The sequence below is a fragment of the Falco punctatus genome (assembly GCF_963210335.1).
Source record: "Falco punctatus genome assembly, chromosome: 4".
NCBI lineage: Eukaryota > Metazoa > Chordata > Aves > Falconiformes > Falconidae > Falco > Falco punctatus.
In genome coordinates this window covers 14238973-14260051 of record NC_137583.1, presented here as the reverse complement: position 1 = coordinate 14260051, position 21079 = coordinate 14238973, and the positions used below count along the sequence as shown (strand labels likewise).

Below are 21079 nucleotides of genomic sequence, written 5' to 3'. Positions count from 1 at the left end.
ACATTGCACACTGAGCAAAACAGCAGCCATGCATTCTGCCTTTCAGTGGGTATTCTACAGCCAGCCTTCCAAACCAGCCCCATTATTCAGAGAGAGGTAAAAAATTATTGGGAGGAAGGGTGAAAGGATGCAAGTTCCATACTCCCTTTGTACCCAATTACTAGGAAAGCTTTTCCCTCTCTCCTAAGTGCCCTTTATCATACTACAATCAACGTATGGACTGCAGGCATCTTTTTCAGCCATGTGCTATCTTAAAGCCTGAGTCTTTAACAGTTGCAATTAAGATAATCTCCATTACCTCTCAGCTGCTTAAAAAGCTTTCCCATAAAGCAGTATTTTTCCAAGCCCACTTTCTCAGCTCAAATCTGTTTTTTGAAGTCATCTTTGAATATAAACTGGTTATCAATTTTTGCTTCTGGGTGATTTTGCTGGAAGCTAAAAGATCAGCCTACTCAATCTGAATGGCGATCACATCTTGCACATACCCCTTGAGCTGCTGAATGTTCTTAAATAGGTTTAATTTTTTACCATACATCATCAGATTACTTGCAAAAGAAACCTTTAAAATGTCTTAAGTAAATAGGTTTAACGACAACAGGAATCTCAGAACACCAAAAGGTCAGTCTTGGAAAGGACAGCTTTCAGGGAAACTTTTTGACAGAATGTCAATTCCTCAATCCTGCTGCAATCAAAAGCCTCCAATGATTATTTTGAGAATGCAGTTCTGTGACTCTTGAGTTTGTACAGCAACCAGGAACTGGGAGAACTTCCTGGTTTTCAAGGACAGCAGCGCTTCTGAAACCAGAAGCTATCAACATCCATCCTTTCATAGCTCAGGTATAGCTCAATGATTCAAACCACAAAGCTGCAGGGACCCATTGCTGGTGTTACAGCTTTCATTCTTCCCCAACCTGTAGCAGAGGTGTCAGTTCAGTTTTCATGGAAACACCAGACCAGAGATGAGCTGTATTTACTCTATGGCCTCTCAGAGGCTGGGTTAGAGGATCTCCAAAGGTCTGTTCCTGAATTATCCTATGATCCTCATTAAAAAAATTCATACCAATTAAGATTAATAAATGCAAAAAATGGAGAGTCATCATTAAAACTCCATGCTGAGGCAATGAGTAACTAATAACCAACTTCAGCAATAAAAATGAGTAAGAATAGAACAACCTAAAAACATGACTTTCTATTCATTTAGATAAAATTTACTAACACATAGGCATTTAAGAAAAAGGTGCAGCAACCTGAATTCATGCAAATGTGGATAGCATTCAGTATCACAATTGTGTAAGTAATTTCCTTTTTAAATTGCCCATAAAATTATGAACTGCTTCCTAGGAAAAAGGAAATCAGGTGCAACGGCACCCAACAGCACATACTGAAAGATAAGCAAAAGAATTACAAAAAACCCCACCACAAAACCACAAAAAAGCCCCAAACACCAAACTTTTCTCTAACAGAAAAAAAATAAATGAATTTGCAAGGAGAGGGATCTGACAATCATGGTATTTGTTCATATTGTTCATTCAGTGCTGATCTCCAAACACACATCCCAATCCAGCCTGCATATAACTAATAATCCATGAACTGTCACAATGCAAACAAGTGTCTGGACTGTTAGATCATGCTATTACCTGTACCTACAAACTGCCAACTCCATTTAAGGTTTCCTTACAACTTTATTACCTGATCTAGGTTTTTGAAGAGCAGGATATCTTTACATGCTTCCTGCAGTCTGCATCGTTGTTCATCAGTTTTTGGATGAACTACCTTTAAAACAAAGTAAAACAAAATTGTCATGACAACAACGGAATAGGATTATAGACTGAACCCACACTTCAGAGTGAAAAAGCAGAACACAATTTAAGAGTGTCAAAGTATACAGCTCTTTTTTGTTGTTTGCATAAACAGTATTTATGCATACAATGCAAGACAGAATGGAAGAAAGACATATGTATATTATATTTTATACATGTATGTATGAAATATATTATGCTGACAATTAACACATGCAAAATAACAGTCAAGACAGACAAGAAGGAAGATGCCTTTTCTTTTCCCTTCCCCTTCTAACCCAGCCACAAATACAGTCAAGGCTTGAGAAGCTGGAACAGAGGAAAAAGTCAACAGTTTTCTTTCTAAACTCTGGCTATATCAATCGCAATATACTTACTGTTGCCATATAAGTAGCATATAAGATTTGATACATATGTATCTCAGTCCACCTAGTAACAGAAGTTACCCAAGTAGTATTTTATTTTTTTCAACAAAATTACTTAAATAAAAGCTTTGCTGTTTAAGAGAAAATTTTTTGTTATTTCTTTCCATTTATAAACATCTCATCAGGTTAAAGGAACCAACACTCACTGTGTCATAAAAATGTTTATATATGTGCTTGTTGGAGGCTAATTAGGAAAACATAGAAAAAAATTATTAATTACCTCACATTCACTGCATGAGCTATATTTCTGGAATTTCTGGAATAACAAGGATTCCAAAACACAGTTACATTAATAGGTATTTCTAAAATTCTAAATTTCTAAATTTCATTGTCCAAAGTTGAGCAGATCTCAGATCCTTGTTTTAAGAAAAAACTGAATATTGAATCATTAGTTAGGAAAGTTAAGACTTTTGATGAAATACATGTATTCAGGTTTACAAATATTTGGATGATCAGACACACAGAATTTTTTTTAATAGCATCTTATTTATGAAGCGTTGTGGTTTTTTAAGACAAATGAAACTAGACCTAGATATTCATTGCAGAAGTGTAAGTATCCTTGAGATGTAATTTGGAAAAGGATCACCAGAAGTCAAGAGAAAACACTGACCCTCACCAGCCAGGCTACCGGATTTACTCACATAAAAGCATCTCTAAAGACATACATACAATTACAGTATCTGGGCTTGCAATTCCTAGAAATTCCCACCTTTCAAAAACAACAGAACTGGTGGCCACAGTCAAAATATTTCAGCAAAGTATTTCTCCTAACCAGGCAGAACTGCTTTGACAAGAAAGGCAGTAAAAAGCATGTGAGGAATTTTAAGCACCCATAAAGAAACAGCTGCGGTAAAGCTTAACTAATTCTTCCCAACAGTATACATGCTTTAAGAATTGCCTCAACAGTTTTAAGGTAATTAAGAAAGGAAAATATCCAAAATTTTAAAGATGGTAGACTTAAGCACAGCTCTCGAATCCTTTGAAGTAAAATTATATTAAAGCTACAGTGACTAAAAAAAGTGCATGAGACAAAGTGGCCCTAAATTTCAGAGCAACGTCACTTTCTCAATGTCAGCACACCACAGAGCCTCTCAAAACAAATTGCACAAATGGTTGGGAAAAGGTGACACAGACATCTGCCTGTCAAACTGCAAATCGAACCATGCATGATGCAATGCACTCATTCTTACCCTTTGTTCTGTATCTTCCTCCTCTTCATCTGGATTGAAAGCTTCAGCACAAACTTGGAAGATAAAGAGGAAATTAATAAAAATAAGCAATTACATGAGAACATCAAACAAAATCAAGTTTAAATTCCTTTCTTTTGTATGTTATCTTCCTACGGAAAACGCAAATAACTTGGTTTTATGTCAGTATACTGTCAGAGGCTTAAATCCTATCCATCCTCTGAGCAAGCACAGCATGGTTGCTCTCAAACTCTCATGTAAAAAGTCTGTAACTTACAATAGAAAATAATTTTGCCTAGCAGGTACTCCAAAGCATGCACACAGATTTCCTTTCAATTCTTATCAAAGCCTAACTATCTCCATTCAGATTAATTTACAAACATCTTCTCTAAAATGCTGGGGAAAAACACTGCAGTACATTGCTTTGTTCTTTGCATGGCAACGTATACAGCAAAACACACAAAGAAAAGGGAAGAAAAGAAAAAAAAAAAAGTCCAAGGATGTATGTGGTACACACTCCAAGTCAGATTTGCGAGTATCTGTATTATGGGATTTTTTTGATACAGATAAATCATATTTACGCAGAAATTTAACCCCGGAAACAAACAATCAGCTTGACCACAGTATATTCTATCACAAAAAATTATGTTTAATCCCCTCACCCATGTGCTCCTACATCTTACTATATGTGAATCAAATTAACATCAAGCTGCAATATAAAAAGAGCTTAAAAAAATACACAATGTGTTTTTTTAAAACAGGATGATAACATTTGTGGAAACTATACATGTGTATGTACATGTGTAATGTACAGGAACAAGGCTCTGCCAAATGTGTCTTTGTAACTACAGGACCAACTGAAGGCAATGATAATGGTGAGCTTCTAAAATTTCAAACTATTTTTGTTCTGATTTAATACTTCAGAAAAGGCTTATCTTCGTTTATCTTAACAGTTACACTGTTACCCAATTTTACAATACTAAACACAAACACCTTTGGCTGCCAAAAGCCTACCGCTCTAGCTCAAGCTTTCTTATTAATTAGTGGACATTTGCAGTTCTTTCATGTCAAAGTGACCTCTGCATTCTAACTAGCTGTACAGACAGTCCGAGAAAGTGAGAGTCAGTCCTGTTCTCATCTAGTTGTGCTCTTACTTTGATAAGGGTGGTCTTACTTCTGAGGCTATACAGTACTTGTGTAATATTTTACAAGGAAACAGAGACGAGCATTTTTCTTTGTACTTTATCCAGCACCCTGACAATACTGAACACTTGGCAGAATGCCCAGAAGCTCACAGCAATGACATCTAACTGCTGAATGGGCTCGGAAAGTATAAATAAAAATAAGCAGATTTAAAAAAAAAAAATCTAGAAGGCCTAGCATTCAGCAGCTTGCAAATAATTTGAAAATGCATACAGGACTATTGACTTTGTCATCATGCTTTCAAAAGGACTATAAAAATGCACAGGTCCAGCATAATTTGCTAGCAAAGATTTGCATTTTTTTCCCCTGCCTAAAAGGTACAGGTCTTTCTTAGCAAGTTAGATTGCAATTCCTTTTTTTCCTGGAGAGGTTGAAGAGACTGGAATACAACACAAGCATCCAATTTATCAAACCACAATGTAAAAACCCAATCATGTAATCATTAGGCACTTAAAGAATAGTTAACTCCCATACAATAAACGCAGTGTCACACTGTCTCTTCTGGTTTGCACCATTTAACAATATAGAAATGGTATATTAACAGTGTACCTACAATACACACATGCTTTTAGTTTAACAGGGTGGTTCACTCACATTTAGGGCAGATACTTTATGAACAATAAACAGCATTTTTCCCCAGCTGGAGAAAAAAAAAAAAAAAAAAAAAAAAGGGGGCATAGCCCAGCACACCGTCCAAAGATGACTATATTATGGGAAGGTTGATGCCTACGAGGCTGCAGAACTTGAACTGATAGGCAAAGATCCACTTAATATGCAATACTAAGGCACTAACAAAGAGAACATTATTAGCATTTCTGTGTGAAAGCTATCCTCCTCCTTTCATTTTACAGTAAGGATCAAGGTCTATTGTATTGTGAAAGCTTTGGATTTTCTAATAAGGAACATTTTCTTAGAAGAAAGGCTCCTTGGTTTCAACAGTATGGTGAAACTGGAGATAAAAAATATCTTTATTCTTTACAGCCAGCACATCTTATCAGGAACTAGAGTTCAATTTTTATTATGCACCATACTACATACTATAAATGCACTTCTGTACGTTTCTGAAAGTACCTCACATATAAGCACATTGAAGCCTTGTTCCTATAAATTCAGAGATCACTGTACCTTCAATGTATCATTCTATCATTTAAATACTCAACATCAGGCTGCAAATTAGATTTTGTTCCCACCTCAATTGCAGGGTATATGCTGCTAAGAATATGCTTTGGCATTGAGGAAATTCTCTTCATGATTTCCTTGGGAAAACAAGTTTAATTACCACGGCACTATGAGCAAAACCTTATCTTTACACACGCAGCAATCACAACAACACAGTTCTCTGCAACCTCAGTATCAAACAGCTTTGGTTGGGATTTGTACATGAAAGTCTCCCCTATTTCATCTTACCCAGTAAGAGGCGAAAACAGCTTCATAAAGCCCAGGAAGGATACAGACTAGACGTAGTGCCCTTCCCTTACATATGGAAATCACTTCTGGAGTGCCCATGAATGGGCACCACGGAAATACAACCAAAATGTGGCAAAAATACTATTTCTTCCCATGTTGTCATGTAGAAAGCCTTCCCATTACACTGTTCATCCTTCAACCTCCTGCTGGGATTTCTTTTCTCATGTAGAAGCAGTAGGGCAGACACTTTGACTGACAGCTGTGACTGACAGGACTTTATTTACTTGCACACAGAGCTGTAACGCTTAGGTTAAATAAGGGGAGAGAGACAAAAATTATTAATTCTGACCTCCAGCTGAAATTGATATTGTGATATGCTGGAAAGCCCACAGAAAGCATAACAATCAACAGCGTTTTCCAAATATTTTAGAACATGACTAATGCAAGAAAAGGCAAACAAACACTACATGAACACCATCCTGTGGTTTAAGTCACAATATGTCCAGTTTTTCTTTCCACTGTTTTTAATTGGTAAATTACTCCTGGAAGTCTGCACTGCTGAATGTATTACCCTTGAAGATCTGTGTGTCAGTCTTACCTTCAAAACGTTTCATGTTATCTCTACTCCAACAGCATTGCTTCTCTATTCTTCGGACTGAAAAGAACCCCCATAATTACCCTTAAACTCTGCAAATCCCTGTCAGAAGTCTATGGAAGTTAATTTCAGGACTCCTGAAGCTTAGTCATTCACGGGTTACAGTACAGCCAGTCCCAATGAAAAAACATTTGATCTTTCACCATGACAAGAGCGAAAACGTACTTGCCCCACTATTTTATACATGACTGAATTCACATGTTAACTATTTCAGTGTCCCCATAAAACAGGTACCGCAAGGCAAGCTTATTCTCACAAGATTATCCTGAACCAATGTGCTGGTAGCATCTTCTCAGACTCATTGAAACAGCAGTGGGAAGAGATCTCTCTCTGAAGGTCACCCAGTCTGACCTCCCCCCTGAAGGGGAGCTATTTGCAATGCTACAGTACTGGGGCTGACCTGGAAACCTCCCTGGGTGAAGATTGCACATCTCTCTGGCCAACCTGTTCCGCTGCTGCACCACCCTCCTGGGGAAGAAATTTTTCTTAATGTACAACCTAAAGCTCAGAAACATCTTGATATAATTTGAAGTGACTTCTGAAATCACACCTTTCTTATGTGAGATTCTCAGCACAGCTCTGCCCTTGAGCAAACGCTAAGCATGAATGCATCAGTGAAAGTTATGTACAAAGTGTGACACACACCCCAATTACGTATTTCCAATACTATGGCTATATCAGCATATATCATGCAGACTAAGCTTCCTTCTAAATCTACCCACATAGTTCAAATAGCTTTGGACATAAAAAACAGGTGGGTTTTTTTCAATTTTAAGAAGCTTTAAGATAAAAAGAAATTCAGGCTTTTATCCTAACATCTACATTTAGTCTCTCTTAGCTTCTGCAGCTTCTACAGCTAGTTTAGCTTTCTCCTCATACGGCACACCTCCTTTGGCTTTCAAAAACAGGCACATCTGTTAACACTTCTGAAAGCTCAGAAATGACACAACTCGATCACTGCTTTGTTATGCAGGTGACAGTGTCTGAAAGCAAAGATGCTTCTATAGCTGCAGCAATGACATAAGCAGTGGATGGGTGAGTAGGATGCAAGGGGTGAGGAGAGAATGAGAAGCAGCAAGAAAAGTTTGCCTGTACAAACACTACCTTTGTTTATGCAAGTTTTAATTGCTCCCAAGATAATATTGTTCTGCAAAATGTGTGTTTTGTCAAGATCAAAGTCCTTGCACTCTATGCAAATCTGCATAACAGTTCAGCATTTAGCTCCCAAAAGCAAATAAAGCCTTTGTGAGATCACTTACTTTTGGGTTTGTTTTTTTTTGTTTTTTTGTTTTTTTTTTTTTGCAAAATAGTAGCCAAGAGGCTGGGACCTGAAGACCTTCAAGAGGAAGAAATGAAAATTCCGTGTTTTATGTGAGGTGATGCATTGTTAATATTTCTGTTACTGGAAGAAGCAGCAAAGACATGCTCTGTCACACTCTGCAATTTTGGATAGCACCTTCTGTACTCTGGAGTGAAATCCTATTCACCAGTCTTTACTTATGAGAGGATGCATCACCTCCAATTGATCCTATGAGACCCATTAACAAAAGTCCACCCAGAGCAGTGCATGCAGAACATTTTTTCCCGTTATTTATTCAGATCAGTAATCTTGTACTACATTTAAGGCGACTATCTTTGCATTTGAATTTGCCAAAGCTTCAAACATTTTGTAAGTCTGTCGCTCAAGGGGCAGATGCATAGCCACTTCTGGGAGCACTATGCCAGCTGGAAAGGCAACCACTTCCAGTGGCTCGTCATTCTCTCTGACAGTGCTTGCTAGAGCAGGCACTTCCAAAACGACGCAGTTGAGATGAACTTGGGAAGCTTAAACAGAGCTTATACATAGGTCTTTGCTGGCACAGCTTAACGTGATTTTCTGCACTTGGAAAACAACTTCAAGTTTCCTCTCCTGTTGTTGGATAGCTCAGAACTTTTTGATTTAGAAACTGCACTTTGTTTCCCAAGTTAAAGATCTCACATCAAAGCAGACAGATTCATACCTCGATTCAGCAAGTGAGAAACAGAACCTGCACCCATTTGCACTACCTGAACAATTTTCACATTTATGACAGAATGAAAAGCAACACTGAAACCTGAAAAACATTTAGACCATCTGCAGGAAAAATCAGCTGTTTCAGCCTTCAATGTACTAATGAGAACTGACTGAAATCAACTGTAAGTTTTTAGTTAAAAATAATGTCATTGCACCAGCCCAAAACTCAGATCTCAGGTCTTTCTCTGGTCCTTTTCTTTTACTTTATGTGACACATAAAAATACCCAGATGCACAAGTACCCACAGCAGTACCACCTCTTGACTTCACTCTTAATTCTCAAGAAGGCATAACAGAGACAGGACTTACAATGACTGGGACTTGAGCAAAAAATACCCCCCTCAAATCTTTGCCAAATACCAACGTAGCATATTCAAACACACAACCACCTGCATGGTCATGTGTGTTAAATCATGTGTAAGATTTTTCAGTTGAGAAGTATTTAAAAATAATTAATTTAGGTGGCAAAGGAAAAGAATGGATTTTCAGTTCTGGAAACAGCTTCAAATTTAATTTGAAGTTAAAAGGAAACTAAAATAAAATCAACTGTTCTTCACAGGCAGAGTTGTTCTGTGTTACAGATTAACTACGAAGACACAAAGTCACCCAGCATGGCTGTGCCAAACTAGCTCAGTCCAGCAAAGATTACAGGTTCAGGCGCAGCTCCACACACACTCCCAAAGCTTGCTCAGGCTGGAAAGCTGCACAGGTAATTTTGTCGGGGAAAAGAAACCTACGACACACTGATAAGCCTGTAAAGGCCTAAAACCCTGCACTGCTTCACCCAGCTCTGCGAAAAGCCAGCGTTGCCTCCCCTTTCTATTGACATACACAGGAACAGGTGAAAACATTCACCTGGCTTACCCAAAGCTTTGCTTATACCCCTCATTCAACTTGAAAATGCCCATCTCTGACATGGATGTTATCGCTATTTCTCAAGGTCCGCTAATTTATTAAAGTAGTAAAACTGAGGTCACAGGCAGAGCTGGAAAGGATCCACCCTACTCCACAGCTACCCCAAGGCACAATTCTGGATAGATGTTTTTGCCCAGAGAGGTTGGGGCATTTAAGAGACCTGGACAATGCATTACAGCGCTTGCTATCCTCGCCTTTAGAAACCTTTGACAACCATTCCCGCAGTATGATTACATACATTCCAGCAGCGTTGCCTAAATCGGGCTTCTCCAGCTTGTTTTCTTTCCATCAAGACAGAAATGCAGCAGTTCCAGTGACAATGGCATGTGATAAAACCGTAATGCCAGTGTCACACACTCCTACTTCATACTACATTTCAGTCACGAGTTCAGAACAGACTGCATAATCAATTATAAATGCCACCTTTTATGATAGTGTGGGGTTTTTTTCTTTGCAGGAAATCCAGCTCTACACACAGAGATATCTTTTCTCCCAAGATGTCCAAGTACAGGCAATGTAAAATTATGACAATTTAAAAACGGATTGACAACTATTTCAATATGTACATTTGTTTTATATATTCTTAATGCATTTTTTCAAGTATTTTACTAAATTAATATAGATTAATAAAAATGTGGTTTTAAGTTTATTTAAAAGGCTTTATCATCAGAAATAAGACTAAAACAATTCAGAAATGCACTACAGCAGAACAGCCATTAAAATTAAATATTTTTTTCTACTACAGGAAGATCTGCCAAGTATTTAAAATTACATTTCCCTATGGGCAAACTAGAACTTTCATGATGAAAACCCTAGAATAATAAATGGAAAGTAAATAATCACAGTCTCTTTTAGATTTATATCTTCTCGTACATATAATGAAAGCATTATGTGCAAACAATAAAATCTAGTTGAAGCAGTAAAGACAAACTTAAAGCATTTTTAACTTACAATACAATGCATTCCTACTTCATTATTATTTCTAGGTAGGCTTTGTTCAGGATTTGGGTTTCTGTTTTAACTCCTGCAACATACAGCACAGAGTCTGAAAACCACCCCAAGGGAACTGGCAGGCCATCCCACCCATCGCAGGGGCATGTAGCAATAGGCAAGTAGCAGACCAAAGGCTCCTCAACTCAGCATGCCTGAGAACCCGCTGCTGGGATCTATTATGGGAAAACATTTCCTGTCAAAGAAAAGAGGCAAGTTAGGGGGGAGAAGGCATCCTACTGAACTGCAAGGAAAATTCAGAAGACAATCCTCAGCCTGTATATCTTCATTTAAATCCTCCTCCTATGCAGGAGCAATTAAAAAAAAAACCTTGCACCAATGCAGGGCTGAGGACAGAACTCTCTTCAGCTTCTCTCCTACTGCTTTGATACAACCAGATGAACACGAAATTTGCCTTTCTTCCTTTTTTTTTTTAATTAAACCAACAGCTGTTTATCATTGTATTTGATTTATGTAGTCACCCGTTTCATTATATAGAAGCACAACTCTTACCTAATCCTTTTATGTATGAGTTATGCAAAGTGCTTTAGATTATCCTTCCATTTTATGAGCTCACAAGTGGTTAAAGGGTCTTATCTTCCCACCTCACAGAAGCCAGGTGCTAGAGAATAATATAGTCATGAGGCTACTTTGTTTCACAGAATAAAACACCGGCAAAAATACACATTTGTGCATACATTCCAATAATACTAGGTAATTCTTAGACTGAAATTTTTGATAATTTGCAATGCTATAATTCACAGCGGACTTATCATGAAAGCACTCTGTAGATAAAATATAGCACTCTGCAAATAGTATCTCTCTTGTACAGCTGGAGAAGCCAACAGACAAGTCAGTCACAACTAGGGCTCCTGCACTTGTGGCTTCCATGTCTCTATTCATAACAGTAGAGCCCAGGATCCCATCAGACACTAGTGTGCTCTGGACCTTGCAGTAAAAGGTGAGTCTGCATGAAAAATAAAAACAACAACAAGCTTTCCATCATGCTGGAGCACCAATTAAAAATAAGAAAGCTTTCCATGTGGCAGATCAAAGGAGTTCACAGCCCTGACAAGGTAACAACCAAACCCAAAATACTGCCCCTTCAACCTTAAACAGTAATTTACAGTTTGCTACTTCTGTTTCCAACTCCCTTTACGACACTTAAACAAAAGTCTTAAAATGGCAACAGGGTATTTTAGATTTAGATATTATTCTTCCCTGTGGTACAGCCTGAGAAACTCAAATGAAGCAAGCTTTATTCTTGCAAGTTAAGAAACCAGAAGACTGAAATGAATAAACATGCTGCTGACCTTGTTCAAGCCTTCTAAGAGAGCCTTACCGATGAGATAGTCATCCATAAAAAAGGTCTCCTGGAAAACATGATGCTACTACTATTTCAGAGCACCCAGATTCACAATTGCAGAAGCAAGCCTTCTGCTTTAATGATCTTCTGTTTTAGCCCATCACACAAATCTTGCCACATTTTAAATGGGTACGAAAGCAAGGCAGATAAAACCAGAAATTAAGCACCAATAATGTTTATGTGCCTGATAAACGCAGTGAAACTTTATCTCTGTTTAAAACAGGATGAAGAATGTTCATTTTACATTCAGTTTACATCAAAACACCACAAGTTTCATGAAACGCCTCAAATATATACCTTTAAAAAAAATCTTACAGGCTTTTAGTTGCAAACAGTAGATAGAGAGAAGCCAGCTGAGGAATAAAACAGAAAAAGTGTTTTTCCAGTCTAGAAATAAGAAATTATCTTTCAGATTCCAGACCAATGCATTTTTGGTTTTCACACTTGCAATTTTAATATGTGAATGCTAATCCTGCAGTAAGGCATGTAATATTTTAAAAGAACCACCAGCATCTTGGGAAAAATGCACTGAAGCACTTCTGTGTTAAAGCAGAGCAGGTATTTAGCAATTATGTTACACACATCTTTCTGACATCTGTCGTGACAGAGAATTGAAGGATGTCAAAGTCTTAGAAGGCATTTCTGAAATTAATGGTTCAACAACTCAGATATGATTTTTAAAGATTTCTACAGAATGTCCAAGAAGATTAAAAATCACATTACACCACCCCCCCCACCCCCCCAATGGAACAAGTAATACCTATTTACCTGTAGTGACAAGGAACAATACAGAACTAGCATGGCTTTGACACAAAGGGATTGTGTGCAGAGCAACGATGAGCCAGCCCCCAGGTCCCTGTGCTTTGAAAGGACCGCATGCTGCCCTGACACGCAGGCAAAGCCAGGGAAACGGAAACAGACTGTCAAATTCTTGAAGGAAAACCCAGCAGCTAACTACCCCCATGTCTGTGCAGCTACTGAGCAACTCAGATGCCCTGGTGACTGCTATTAAGGGGGAAGGCGTAACTATTGACTTGATGGAACTCATCTTCAGGATGAGTCAACTCTTAACTTCAGTGGCTCATTGAACAAATGGATTTCATTTAGAGGAAATACACAGTTGGAAGAAATACACTAATATCAGCCAGAACGTCGTCAGTTAGAACTTGTGTGCTTTATTTATAACCACTTTGTTCTGTGTTTCTCACAGAAGGTTAGTGAGTTTACAAAGATCAGACTTGTTCCTATCCCAAATTTTGGAGACATGGGAAAAACACACATTCAGACACGCTAATCCAAATCAGTTAAGTGCTTCAGGCAGCCTAGTACCCACGCACAAGCCATGTCCCAAACTCAAGCCCTGATTTAAGTCTCTCTAAATGAGAGCACTATAAAAGTGCTCACAGCAACTCCCAGCTGAGTTTGCTTTAAAGCCATTATATTCCCTGCAGCTAGTTTTTAAGCATGCTGATTAAAGCTTTGCATTATTTGGAGTACACACAGTCTCATGAAGGTGTTCTGGTGTTAAAAATGACAGTAAAGTTTCTGAAAATACATGGGATATCCTGTCATATTTAAATCAAGTATGTTTAAACTCTTCTGTTCTACATTAACTATCCAATCAATTTCATATTTAATCTGAAGTTACAGCAACCTAAACTTGCCATGAGTTTATTAACCAGTATAAGAGCATAACATCTAAGACTTTGTCTAAAATTTTATATTAAAGAAGGGAGAAAGTGCGGCCTTATGTAGTCACAAGAAAAATGAAAAACACATTTAGCTCCCGAGGTCACTCCACAGATATAGATATAGATATACACACACACACATATCACAGCACCATTTTTTGCACTAAGTAAAAAACTGCCTCTTTAGCCTGTATTATGACATGCATTGAGATTTCCTCTAGTGTATCTGCTTTCAGTTTCTTGTGCACAGCAAACCACGCAGTAATATTTTCATTTGGGCTTTAATTCACATGTCAAAAAACAGCTGGGGTTCACAACAAAAGGGGAAAAAACGGCAATTCTCCTCTTTTCCATCTCACCTTAAAAAAAGAAAATTAAATTCCAACCCATCAAAAACTGACAGAATGACATTTTATTTTAAAAAAATCATCTGAAGGCTGATATTGTCAAAAGTGTTTATTTATCTAAAGATATGGCCTAGCATTTACATAGGCTTTTGAAAGATATTTAATGTAAAAGAATTAATGAAAAGTAATCACCTGCACACTTCTGAAAAACCGGTCCTTACTGCATTAATTGCATAATAAATATGCATAGCTGTACCTTATTCTCCCAATTAATAAGGACTAATTTAAGTTAAAATATTTGACTCCAGATGAACAATTACTAATCATTATGTATCACTGTAAGTATGAACAATTGTTTAGAAAGAATAAATAATATTAAAAAAAAAAGAGGAAAACTGGATGAATTCTACTCTACTGTAGCACTTCTGTTCACTTACACTTGCACTGAGTAGACTGGATCAGATTTCATCTGACCAGGTACTGCAGTGACTTAACTTTTAGATAAAGATGTTTGAGTGTTTTATTTCTTTATATCATAAAAACATCTAGCAAAATTACAAGCAGAAGTATTCACCATAGTGTGAAATCCAAGTAATTGTGAAGTCTCAACTGTTAATTTCCAAAAATAAGCTTTTCGTTATTCACTGAATGCCAATTACATGCCAAGAATTTATAAATAAGTCCCAATATTGCAAACAGAGAAAACAAGCTTTATTTTTTTTAATGAATAATGATTCAGGCACTTTCTTACAGGAGGACACCCACACAATTTATCACCACTTTCATTTGTCATCCCACACACTTGGCTTTTGCTCATATCAACATTTTTCAAAATGAATTATTTTCACTCTAGTTATGATAACAGTTTTGCAACCCTTAGGGCTAGCACAAAAATTATAGAAGCTGCCATTCGTAAAAATGTGAATTTTTTAACTCAAAAGTCTCTTACAATTTATCATCTGCCTGAAAACCTTTCAGCAGAAGTTATTATGCCGTCAAGTTTTGTAAGATGGTGAATAATCAATACAGAAACTCATTAAGTAGCTGCAAGAGAAGAAACCAGATCATGATTTTCAAGTCATCCTCTGATAATCAGATAGTCTGGTAGGTAGAAAGCAAAAAGAACGGCAAGGAGAATGTCACTCAGTCTTCCCCCCTTGATGATTTGAACTGATGAGATTTTTATCACTGAAGTAGTAGATAGTATTCTGCAAGAGAAAATACTCAAAACAAGCTCCCAAAGTCAGTCTTGCTTCTTGCTTTTTTGCTACTATTCAGATATTGTAATTTAACATGATCACAAAATGGTATTTTTGTAAATACTAACATGCTGCGTGGCAACAACATAAAAGCTTTCTTAGAAAATTATTTTTTTAAAACTGTAATTTTGAAAAGCTAACAGCTACTAAAACAATTTTACCATGTGTAATATCATATCCTGACATCTCAACTTGCCATTTTGTGAAGAAAATGCTGTATCTCACTAGAAAGCCCAGAGACATATTAGATTTTAACCACACATCTACTTTATGATATGACTGCTCATCTTTGGTAGGAGCCAGAAGAATGAAGAGTTCAAGGCAAAGAGTCCCCCACTGTCAAAAAGTAGAACCAGTGAGTTTGAAGAACCAATGGTCATACAGGCCTCTTAAGGAAGTTTATCTTATGAGGAAAGAAAAAGCCACAAACTGTCAGCGAACACTGATTTACACATTCAAATACAAAATTCTATACCTACACCCTCTAAAGATAGCATGTTAAAGTGTTACATGAAGATGAAAGAAAAAAAAAAAACCACCAAACCACACTGTCATATCAGATTGCTAGAGAAATGAGAAACATCCACAATACCAATTCCAAACCCAATATTAATGTTCACTATAGATGGGAAAACAGGATTCAGTAACATTCAAACAAAATTATCCTCTACAGATATACAAAAAACAAAAAAATATTTATTCAGCAATCATATCTTAGGAGAGGACTTCACACCCGATTCCAGGGACAGCAGATTTGATCGTTCTCACCGAGTCCCTGCTGAAAGCTGCCCGACCAAAGGGACTAACTGAAGCAACTCTTGTTCATTTGATTACTTTTTATACTAACATGAAACTAGTCACAAATCCTGAATCATGTTTCTTTGCTGGTATAAAAATATTAGGAAAATAACTACCATATATTGCTTCCCTACATTAAATAATTCAATTATTCTGCTTATATAGTTGAATGTGAAAACTAATCTCATTCCAATCCCACAGAGGCCAAAAGAAGATTAAAGAGGGAGTACAGGCATATGCAAGAGAGAAAATTATACCAGCTCACTCAGATAAACAGAAATAATAGGAGAAAACGGATGAAAACATTCTGTCACACATGTATGGTATGGGTGTCACATTTTGCCAGATTTTTTTTCTATCCCATGAAGAAGTCAGCAAGTCTGCTGGAGAGTGGGTGTTCTGTGGAATGAATCAAAGGTGTCTAGAAATGGCAATACAGAAATCTAGCAAAAAACTTTACTTTTCTGAAACATGCTAAAACTAAAACAGGAGAAACTATGCTCAAGTGAGACTGTAGTAGGCGTCACACACTTCGTTCCAAAACCACAATTAACTTTCATTCATATATTGCCAGGAGCAGAATTCTCTTCAGTGTTATGTATCAGTTGTTAGAGTGGGACAAATATCAATGCTGACTTCCCTCTAGTTTTGAAATAGCTTTGATATTATTCCTTGTGATTTCTCCCACCTGCCTGCACCCTTTAGTCACTAACCAAGGGCTGAGATTCTGGCATTCTCTGCAGTCTCTTTCACTACAGAAAAGGAAGTGACTAACAAAAAGCTTGTCAGGAGCCCCTGTACCTGGAGGAAGATCAAGAAATGTAATCAAGCAAGTATGAATTTCAGCACAGTCCAGCTCTTGGGAGGAAGGAATCTGTATGGTTTTCAGGCCATCCAAACCAAGCCTGGGCAGACCAAGTCAGTCAGCAAGCCATGTAACACAAGTTATCTAGCAGAAGGCTCAGACATTGCCAATTCACTTAAAGCAGCAGCAAGGAGACTGTTTCACTGGGTAATTAGCACTGAAATTGCCCATGGCATCATAGTCTGTGGCATCCTATAGCTAAGGAGATTTTAAAATTAGTGGGTTGGGTTTGATTTTTTTTTTCTTTTTAGTTTCTACATAAGGATAGCTTATGATTTTGCAAACAGAGGATTATTTTAATCAAGTTAGCCACCAGCTTATATACAAATTAGAACTTACTGACACAACGCTTGGGGTTTGTGCGCATGCCACGGAACCTCAACATGTTACATCGCCAGACATGCTACACACAATCTACTCATTAGATAAATTTCTAGGGGAACATCAAGCTCTCATTTCTCTTTCTCCCTCCTAGCATTTCCTGGAAAAGGCTCTTTCTGTTAATGAGAACACTACTCCGCTACTCTGCACTTCTATAAATAATTCCATGAACATGATTAGACAAGTCCTCCTTCTCCAGGATGACCCTGCTGCACAGTCAATGGAGTTTCTCACTCTCCCACCCACAGACTCCTGCTTTGCTGGCTGAATCTGTGACCAGCACACAAAGCCATGCTTCTCTGGTCAAAAAGCAAATGGGATTCCTGCAGAGCCTTCATAGCTGTCAAACTGTTGGGAAGAGCTTAATGGCAAGCAAGCAAGCGAACATTATCCCTGCGCCTCAGGGAACACATCAACGTAGGAGATGAGCAAGTAGCAAATGTTGCAGAAATGGGGAGCAAAAGTGAGCAGATTGAATCCCCACATTCTCAGTACTGCAGGGTGAGAAAGAAGTAGCATGTGAGAATGTGCTACTATCACTTATGGGATATGAAAGCAGTATCATCACTTTTGGTCAATGATTTGAGAAATGCAGAAATAAAATTCATTCTTATTTTTGCCAAAAAATCTAAACAACATAATGTACAGGGTCAGCTTGACCTTTCTAATAGATTACCATTTGTCAAGCTGTTTCCTTAAATTCAAATTTCTTGAGGTATTTTACTGAGGTACTGCATAAGCTAGAAGTAAACTAATTTGCTCAGAGTTTTCAAAAAGTGCAAAAATAAACTTCCTTAGCACTTCCTTCCCTTTGTCAGAAAACTTATATTTTGACTAAGTCTTAAAAGACAGCTAAATATTTAGAATCATTAAAGTAATGTTTGCCAGTACAGTTAAAAGTCACAGGTTTAGATGTTTCATTACTAAACACCTAAATGAAAATCCACTAATCATTACAACAGGGTTTTTTCTATGGGTTTATGCATCCTTGGAATTTGCATTACTGCACCAAGGGAATCATCACCAGCCTGTTATCTTTAGGCAGCTAATCATAACTGACCAGGAGTAAACACTCCAAATTTAATATTGAGAACATTAATAAAGCAATTTAAAAGATATTCTGTAACTGCTCTGGTAAGAGGGTCATAAACAACTGTTAGTCACCAAGAACATATCTAGTTGAATTGTCTACCAGAACAATTATTAGCCTGTCCTAAACTGTATGTATAATGCAGACAATTACTTTATCATCTTTTCCTTTAGAATTATATTTTTCCTAACTTCCATTCTTGACCTACTGAACAATAAAAGCAACGCAGTAATTCCCTAGACAGCCAAATGCTTAGAAGAAAAGCTCTCGCTCAAATTTTAAGTCTTTTCTTCAGCATGTCCAATGTCAGTTTTTAAAATCTTCTCATATTTTGTTCTTCTAGAATACTGTAAATCTACAATTTTGTGCATGTAAATCTTGATACCAGCAAACATTTTAGCTCTGCTCTTTACTCCTCTTATAAGCATACGCTGCACTGGAAATACAACAATAGCTGGTAGGACTGACAAGGCTCCACATGGACTAGCAGAAAGTTCTTCTGAATAGAAGGTCAGAAAACAAAACACTAAATGCAATTAAAAAAACCTAATAATTGTGTAAGCTTTTCTTCTCCATGGTTTGTTCTGCTTTACTTAATTAGTTAGAAATAGATACATTTAGATACTATGCTGAGTAATCCATAATGCAATGTTGATTCTTTATTTGTTGGTTTATACAGAAAAAGAAGTCTTATAAAAATTACAGAATGAAAAGATTCTTAAAGCCTAACATGTCTAACAAGGAAATCACATCAAATTCAGAGCACCAAAACCAACAAATCTGTCATTCACTTTATGCACAGGATTATAAAATGTGGTTGCCTATGACAGTAGGGGGCCGAGTTTAATGACTTAGGAGAACCCTGCCAGACTTGTTCCTATTTGGGTAATTTCTTGACAGACACAGCAGGTATGGAGTGCAAAAAAATCCCCAAAACCCAACAAACCAACAAACCACTCCCCACCCACCCCAAAACAGTTTTCTGTACTTTTCCTGACAAGAGGAGTAAAATGGGGTCTCCTTGTATATGCATGGATGCTGTCTGCATCTCTTTTGCATTTTAACAAAGCCCACTCTGATCATCACCTGTACAGTGTACAGAAAGTGGAGATTATTTTTTAATTATTATTCTGAAAAGTATTTAACACAGTAGTAAAATACAGGTATTCTATTAATGTTTGCCTCCGTGAGAAGAATTCTAACATGTACTCTGAATTATTCTAGCTCTTCTTAGAGCATCAGAGTTACTAAGCATCAAAACAGTCCTCCTTAGTCTAATTGCATAAATTAACAATTCAGTTTTACATTTGCTGTTTAGTTGTTCACATTAACCTTTAGACCCTTCACTGAAGGAATCTGCTTTTAACTAAGAGTAGCTCAGCACTGTGAGAGCACCAATATTACATTTCAGTACTGAAAATTCAAAAAGATTACAATATCCTCTGATTAAGGCTCAACTTTTTTAACTTCAGGAATAAATTAGCCTTCATTTAAATTTAAATCTGAGAAGGATTCACTTCTCATTTGTAAGATTTTAATTCATCAGCAGGTTCCAGGATGGATTAGTTTAATTAGGGAAATGAAAATGTCTTGGGACTCTCCAGATTAAGATACTCTACCATGTATGACTTCCAATATTTACTATCAGAGTATCAAACTCCATTCAAGATACCGTTTTGTCTTGCCTTAATTCCTCCTGTAATACACCAAAACTACCAGCACTGTCAATTTAAGAGTTATGAAGTTGCCCTTATACTCACAATTACGTATATGTAGTGGCATAAATACAGTCATACCCTTGATCATACCCAAGCAACTGTATGGGTATAAGGACATTTTGTATATAAAGTCAAACATGTATTTATCTCATTTATATGCCATATATATAATTATCAACAATGCCCCACCATAGTCATCATACCAAACAACATGTCAGATTATATACACAAGCTAAAAACTATAGACTTGAACTGAAAGCTAGAAAGAAAATACTGAACATTGGCATTTTTCAAATCAGAACCGTAACGACTTTCTATAACAGCTAATGTTAGTTAAGTGAAGCAAGAAAACGACATGTAAAGCAATCTGCACCTCGAATGAGAAAAATACTGTAATATCTTCTCATTCTCACATGAAATTTTGTTCACATGACAGCATTCAAAAAAAACTTTAAAAAGAATTTGTTTGGAATAACAGCTACTCATTAAAGCGTTTCATATTGATTAAGATAGAAAAGAAACAAAAAACTTGTTCTCCAGAACAAGTGAATAGACACAACTTTAAATATCAGTTGCACAAGCAAGGGGCTAAAACAAGACAAGAGGGGACCCCCCTCCCCCCATATTTCTGTAGTCTAACGTGAGATAAAATTCCTAGCAAGATGGAAGATTCGTTCCACAGAAAGAAGATGCCACTTTTTCAATTCACTGCAAAGCAAGCCTTTGCCATAACTATGTTGCACAGAAGTTCTAGGAAGTTTTTCTGGATAGAATCACGACTACTGCTGAAATTACTTCAGTAGTCTGTGGTCACCCACAGAATTTTCTAAACTACTCTGTGCTTCCCATTGGTTTCTACAGTGATGAAGAGAAAGGTCATTTTTAATGTAATTCCTTTAGTCAAATACACATTTCAAAATCTTTTTCAGAA

General features: G+C 37.1%; 1 protein-coding gene across 1 annotated transcript in view; it reads right to left on the bottom strand.

Annotated features, from left to right (window-relative positions):
* Positions 1–21079, bottom strand: part of PRKAR2A (protein kinase cAMP-dependent type II regulatory subunit alpha) — a 68081-nt gene that overhangs the window by 21676 nt on the left and 25326 nt on the right. The window contains exons 3-4 of the mRNA XM_080382907.1: positions 3415–3467; positions 1690–1773 (exon numbers count right to left, since the gene is read on the bottom strand). Coding sequence (XP_080239033.1) covers positions 1690–1773; positions 3415–3467 — 137 coding nt within the window. The remainder of the gene's footprint in view (positions 1–1689; positions 1774–3414; positions 3468–21079) is intronic.